At 34.4% G+C, this 7,651-nt stretch overlaps 1 protein-coding gene and 1 long non-coding RNA gene across 2 annotated transcripts; both read left to right on the top strand.

Annotated features, from left to right (window-relative positions):
- The first annotated feature begins 2,506 nt into the window (after positions 1-2,506).
- Positions 2,507-3,540, top strand: LOC100855024 (uncharacterized). The gene is made up of 3 exons (XR_787426.3): positions 2,507-2,616; positions 2,697-2,749; positions 3,191-3,540. It is a non-coding gene; the product is annotated as an uncharacterized LOC100855024 (long non-coding RNA).
- A 1,959-nt stretch (positions 3,541-5,499) lies between these two features.
- On the top strand, positions 5,500-6,324 carry LOC104881927 (B3 domain-containing protein At2g33720). Its single transcript, XM_010663588.2, has one exon. The coding sequence runs from the start codon at positions 5,581-5,583 to the stop codon at positions 6,208-6,210; it is 630 nt and encodes a 209-aa protein (XP_010661890.1). The 5' UTR covers positions 5,500-5,580; the 3' UTR covers positions 6,211-6,324.
- Positions 6,325-7,651: the final 1,327 nt, after the last annotated feature.

Below are 7,651 nucleotides of genomic sequence, written 5' to 3'. Positions count from 1 at the left end.
GCATATGTTGATTAATATGGTGGATATAATATAGCTTTTTCCAGAAATAGATGATAGTCGTATTACTATAAAATTGTACAAGACGTACACTAGGAAGGACAACAGAACTGCCAAAATGGAGTACCAGGTCCAATCATGAGCATTTGCCTCTAACTTGCTCTCCTCCATGTCTAATTACTTTATTTTGCTCAAGTTTACCATGTTTTTCTTGCCTAAAGAAACTGTACTTATAATGCTAGCTCTGCCTCTGACTCTGTTAAATGTCCTGTACTTCAGGCCTCTTTCACAATCCTATATGCTTTATTTGACATAACCCAGACTAATAGTTAATCTTTATGTTCCTCTTCATCTATCCATATTTAGAAGGTATACAGAAGATACTTTTCAGCGTGATTAATTTCCAAATGTAACAATATATGTGTAATTTAGATACTCAAGATGGATGCCACCATAATATTATGATGTGATCATGTGAATACAGCAGGTGTCTACAATCCTTACCGGTTCGCAAAAAAACCAACCCGAATAATCTTGATGGCATAAGGTGTTTCTAAGCATTCTTCTAAAGATGCTTGCTTTTGCAGTCAAGCAAAATGGTTCTAGTCTACAAAAACTGACAAGAACAAAGAGTGGATTTACAAGCTCATCTTCCAAACATATAGAGATATAGAATTTTCAGGACTTAATGTTTTAAGATTCTGCAGCATACTTTTTCATTATAATGATATTACTATGAACAACTAGACTGATCATATCATGTGGGTAGTTACCAAACCATTTACTTTAACAAGCTTTGGTAGCTATAGGGCTTATTTGAAGTCAATGAACCCTTATTAGGATTTTGGGTGCAGGAAGGATTGGCTCTGAATATATGAAGACAATATCCTTTTTCAAATGATAGGAACCTTATATAGTGAAAAGTTCTTTTGTTTCCAACCACAAAATTTGAGGTAAGGCACTGCAGATATTCTGTGCTACAATGATAGGAGATGGAGGAAGTTGGGAGGTCAACTTGAGAGGAAGTGCTGTGATTTTCATGATGTCATTAAGACGATATTTATTGGTCACAATTTCGTGAAAAACAAAATAACAAGAGGTGGATGAATTTTCATAAACGTTCCTTGGAGAAATCTCCATGTAAAGCTGACTCTTGTTCACAACCATACGATGTCACCAAAAGACAAGCTAGACCAATTAAAGGAAAATGACAAAACAATGGATATAAAGGGATAATGTAAGAATGCAAAGTGAATAGTACAGACCATATTGGCAGCATCTTCCGGGTCTTGCTTTTATTTGAGATCGTGCAGTACCTACCTTCAGGTTCGGTAGTTGAAGGACTGATTGAATTGGTTTGAGTTGTAGAGCTGTGTTCGGGGGGAGTTATTATCTATCGTTGGCCTCTATGGTAGAATCAGTTGGGGGGGCCTGATTTATCAGTTGTAATAAGAGGAAGAGTGAACTAATGATTCTATCAAATAAAACCCAAGGGATTCAGAAGTCTGAATTTTGGCTGCATATTCTCCTCCTTTTTCAACAACCCCCCCATCCCATCCCTAACAAAAGGCACATAAGAAAGAAATAACAAGGGATTCTAATTCAAACTAAAGGCGATACTTCCTGTTGGATGAGTGAAAAAAAAAAAAAGGAAACAAAAAGTTGCAACCATAATAAAAGGGGAAAGGAGATTTCAGTCTTTTCTTAGTGATCAACATGTGATTGTTCTCCCCATAGCTTGAGTGCCCTAATGACCAGGCCTTTTGTTATTCTATTTGCCAACATGCAAGAAAACATAGGAGTAGAATCCTCATCATTCAGTCCCTATGTTCACTTCCAGAAATTGCCAACACAATCAGTATGTAACCCACCAAGATGGGAATTCATATAATATTTGCCATGTGCTGCCATTAGATAGGTGGACTGAAGGAGTTCACAAATGCTGTGTTTTCTTTTGCAAATGCTCCCACTCATATTGCACCTAATTTAACCTAACAAGTGCTTTCACAATGATTTCATTTGGAGACTAATCTTCACGTTCACATACAAGTTAATTTAATAAGTCTTCAATGCCGCATTTTAACAACAAAGGTACAATCACAAGGAAGCATAATTTAACAAGGAATCGGTACCTATCATGTGGAAAAGGCTGATGTTACCCCCCTAGGACTAGAATGAATGAATATTGGGAGTTAGTGCTAGGAGTAGGAGAAAGAATAAATGTTGATAAAGAATACATGTCGATAAGGGCAGTAAATTTTGACCACCCCTAAGCTGAAATGCGGAGGATGGATTACTTTTCCCACATTTGGACTAATGTTTCTGGCCAACAAAAGGAGGAACAAAGCTTTTGATGTAGCATAATTTGACACAGTTGACTTTAGTGGTGGATAATGGGCAATGCATTTCCGTGATCATTCCATAAAGCTTTCAAGTGAGGTGCATTATGACAGGCCCTCCAGCTCAACAGCTCCCTCCCCACTAAGAATAAAAGCCTACTTCCTCGGCCAAATCCTAAGCACATTCTACCAACAACAACCATCGCAACACCAACAATGGTTCCCCATAGCAAAGCCTTAGTTTTCATCCTCCTCTTACTCTTTGTTAGCTCATTTTCAGGTGAGCAAATTCTCTATGTACTTCAATCTGATTTCCAGAATCCATATTTAAGTAACGTCCAACTTGCTCTCCTCTTGTAGGCTGTGCAGATGGCTTCAAGGATGGAGCAAAGCTTCCATATCCAAATAGCTCGGTAACGTATTTGCATTCCTGCTATGTGTGTGTCTCTTTTTATATCAATCTTTGCATAAACTTTGGCACCATCTCCTTCACACCATACAGGTGAAAGGCACTGGCTGCCCTACTCAGGGCACAGAGCCAGCATTCAGAACAGCCCATGTAGACATGAGCGTGTCATTGTGTGAGAAAACTCAGGATACCATTTATTGGTCTTTTATCACATGTACAACAATTTTACTAATAGCTACTTCTATCATATGTGTGTGTCAGATCATACAAAACCTGAACTCAGGTCATATGTGAGTCTGTGAAGGGGAACGTAAAAGATGCAATGAATCTTTTATAGCAGTTCATCTACAAACCCCGTACCCAGCATGCATGTTTCTATAAAAAAATATGAGTTCTTGCCAATCTTTTCTTCTGAGGCCTGACTTTTAACATGTGTTTTGTGAAGGAGAATATCCAAATGATGGCGCGAAAGCTTATAGGAGTTGAAGCCCTGTTGGACTATGAAAAACCTGGATCTAATCCCTCACACACCCCAACTCCAGATAATGGTGGGAAAGACACCGGGGGAAAAACCCGCAAAGGAAGCAGTGTCAACAACTGAGTAACTCTACCTCATGTTACAGTTTGGTGAGTGCTTTGCTAAAATAAACGTCACTCTGACAGAAGGGTGACATTGTAAAACATCTATTGGAAAAATGAAGAAAAAGGACCATGCCCATACTATATGTATTTCTACCGAAGAAAAGCAATAATAAGAAACTCATCTCAGGCTCAAACCTGGCCTTAAATCATAAATTTGCTCTGTGAAAATCTTCCATATTGTTTACCATAAGCACAGAAAAGAAAAAGTTCTAAGAAGCAATACAGCGAGAACATGGCGTAACAAAAAGACCACCATGCATGTGGCACACAAGCTTTTCAATCTGAAGAACATGAATCCAATATTTTCGACTTCTGTAATTGCAAGTAAAAATCAAATATTGTCCAATATAAACCTCCACTGAAAAATCAATACATGATGGATTAGGTTTTTATCACTTGGGCAACAGAATTAGTATTCACAAAAGAACTCAAGGCTAAGAAAATGAAAGACTAGAAACAATTTTGCACTTACCCGATAGACTACCATAATCTCAGGCCAGTATTTCTTTGATTGATTTACCTGAACTTGAAATATGTAACAATGAATTAATACACATGGAATTAAGTGCATATCAGAAGAGGAAAGAACAAAGGAAAAACATACATCTAACAGCATCAGATCAAGACTGCTATGGCCAAATACAGATTTTTTTTTCATAGATAGAAGAAGCCCAAAAGAAGAATTAGGAATTAGGAGAGATAAACCCTGTTTCCAGGTGGGTCCATCCTTGAGAAACCAGCATTTTTACCCCAATCTTCTGTGGAGAAATAACATGAGAAGGTGAAAACCAACACCTCAAGCATGGAAATCAAGGATTACAATCTGAACTTCAATGGCTAAGAATAGAAAAGAAAAAAAAAACACTTTCCTTTTATGGATTAGAAAATAAAAAGATTTGGTGTTAACACTTTCATGCAGCAGTTCGGGGAAGAGAAGTAGGGACTCTTCCTCCAGTGACATAACCCAACAACGGGAAGTTTCCAAGAGGACGAAGTTGGTCAACAACGGTGAATGTAACGGGTCGATCTCCTTTGACTGTGAACACAGAAACCAGGCTTTTAAAATTGAAGCCATGAAAGTGTACACTGCAGAGGAGGAGGAAGAAGAGAGAATTCTCTCTACAAGGTTAAAGCTTTATGAGGGTACGTAGGCAATCAAGAAAGTACTCAAAGCTAGCGATGTCAACGGATCCTCCCGCCTCCTGCTATCAACACATGTAGTTGAAGAACACATCACAAAGAAAATGAATCAAAGCCATACAGAGAAAATCTACTCCGGTGAAGGTGCAAAAGTCACAGTATGTGAGTATGACACTAACATGTCTGAATACGAGTTGACGGTGAAAAGATGACCCTCGATAAGAAACTATATCCTCCTTCAATAATTGGAAAAGAGACTTCGAGAAGAGAAGAGGATTGAAGTGTGACGATGAGATTGCAATGCTGTGGGATCCATTCAAGTGTTATAAAAAATGGGCACTAACCTTGTAGAGTTTCAAGTTTAAGTTTAGTTTAACATGCATGTAGGCAGGCTATGTCCGTATAGAGATATGTATAGAAATAAATTTAAAGTAGAATTTTTTTTGTTGGGTATTTTGATTACTTAGTATAAGTTATTTTTAAAAATATTTTTTATTTTGATTTTATAAAAAAAAATGTAAATTAAATTTATATAATATAAAATAAATTTAATTCAAGTCTTATTAAAAATAAAAATAATTTTGTAATTACAAATAAATTTAAAAATAAATAATTTTTAATAAAATATGAATAATAATATTCAGAAATGATATTTTTTTTAAATATTATAAAAATATAGATATTAACCTTTTATAAAAACATAATTACTTTATTTTATTAAAATAAATAATAATAATTTAAAATTAATCATTACTAAATTACTAATACTATTTTTAGAAATTATTAAACTTATCAGTTATCACCTTCGGTTAGAAAATAAGGAAGATTTGGAAATCTTTCAAATCAACCAATCAACCAAACTCCTCCCTCTCTTTAGTCTTTATCACATATTTTTAGAAACTTTCCATACAGTTAACTTCTACTATAAATGTAAACCCCGTCTTCTTCGATTGATGCAAATAGAAGCTCGCTCTCGTTCTTTAAACTCACATCCCTTATAGTCCTTACTCACTACGCATCTTCAATTCCCATTTTTTCCTGTGAATTTCACAAATGGCGGATGAGGTTTCATTGGAGTTAACACTTTCATGCAGCAGTTCTTCTGGGAAGAGAAGCAGGGACTCTTCGTCCAGTGACATTACCACCCAAGAAGAGGGAGTTTCCAAGAGGCGGAAGTTGATCAACAACGGTGAAGGCGATGGATCGATCTCCAGTGACGATGAACACAGAAACCAGGCTTCCAAGATCGCCGCCATGAAAGTCTACACTGAGGAGGAGGAAGAAGAGGAGAAAAAACTCACCACAAGGTTGCGGTTACACGAGGACACCTGGACGATCAAGAAAGTGCTCCAAGAGAGCGATGTCAATGGATCCTCCCGCCTCCTGCTATCAACACATGTGGTTGAAGAACACATTATAAAGAAGATGGATCAAAACCATGTAGAGAAAATCTATTCTGGTGAAGGTGCAAGAATCACAGTATGTGACTACGACACTGATATGTCTGAATATCAGTTAACCTTGAAGAGATGGCCCTCTACACGAAGCTTTGTCCTCATTAATAACTGGAGGAGAGACTTCGAAAAGAGAAGAGGATTGAAGTGCAACGACGAGATTGCAATGCTGTGGGATCCATTCAAGTGCATTCTCTGGTTTCGTGTTCTCAAGCAGGGGTCCTCATAAGCTTGTAGACTTTTGAGTTTATATTTAGTTTAATCTGCACACAGACTGCATATGTATACACCAGATATAGATGAAACTTTAAATGTACTATTTTTAGGTATAATACTTCAACAATAGTCTTTTTCATACTGGTCTAGTTTTCTGTAACTATATTTGGTTTTGATGTATTTATGGTATCAATAATGAGACTAAAGAAAGCATATGTGGCATCTATTTGGTAGGTATCAAATAAGTATACTTTTGAATAGTAGGCAAGACCCAAATAGAAATTTTAGGTTTTGATGCTCAATATTTGAGGATTCTATTATTGTGGACTGTCAACCTCTTGTGCATTGGAGAAGATGGCAGCGTGCGGTGGAGGAGAGTAGCAAGGGGAAGAGGTGCGGTGGTGAGAGGCCATGGTGCCTGAGAGAGATAAGCGTAGTGGGTATGGGTTTCATGGGTAAGAAGAAAGAAAGAAGAAAAAAATGAAGGGGAAAGGATGAAAGAAAAGAAAAGGTGGGGACGAATGTGGAAAAATGCGGGCGGACGCTGTATTTGGTTCCCGTAAATGTGGGAAATTGCGAAGGGAAAAAAAAAAAAAAAAAAAAAGTTTAAACTTTATAAATTATTTTTATGTGTGAATTGAAATTTTAATTATATTTTATTTTATTAATATTTTTTTACAGAACAATCAAATATATAAAAAATTATTTTTTTTCAATAATTATTTTTTCTTTAGTACTTTTTGAACCAAATATAACCTATGACAATGTTTTAAGAAAAAAAGTGTCAAAAACAAATATTTTATCATATTTAATTTTATTATAAAAAATATGAAAAAAATAAAATAAATTTAAAATTAATATATATATATATATATATATAAATTATTTAATTTTTATATATTCAAGAAAAATAAAGTAAATGAATTTAAATAAATATATAAAAAATATTTATTAACTTTGAATTTATTTTTTAGTTTTTCCTTTTATTTTTCTTCTTTATTTTCTTTTCTTTCCTCAAATTTTTGGAGAATCAAGAGTCAAGACCAAGAATTTCTTTTAAAAAAAATAAGTAATGGAATAAATTCTTTTATTTTATTTTTTTAAATTTCCTTTTGAAAAAAATAAGTAAGAATTATTTCAAAATTTATATATATTCCAAATTCTTTTCTTTTATAGGAAAAATAAAATGTGAAGAAGTATATAATATTTATTATTTAATGACTTATACTTAAGTTGTTAACTTAAAATTATTATTTAATTTTTATGTTAAATATTAAAGTAGATTGATAAAATCAACTCAAAATTTATTCTAAATTATTAAATTGATATATTTATCTTTATAAATTATAAATATAGTAAATGTGATCTAATAATAATAAAAGTCATAAAGTAGCAAAAGTCATCATTAAGATAACTAGGATAAATAAAAATAAAAATATAAAATAAAAATATAG

The sequence above is a fragment of the Vitis vinifera genome, chromosome 2, assembly GCF_030704535.1.
Source record: "Vitis vinifera cultivar Pinot Noir 40024 chromosome 2, ASM3070453v1".
In the NCBI taxonomy this organism is placed as follows: Eukaryota; Viridiplantae; Streptophyta; class Magnoliopsida; order Vitales; family Vitaceae; genus Vitis; species Vitis vinifera.
This window is presented reverse-complemented; position numbering and strand designations above follow the sequence as displayed.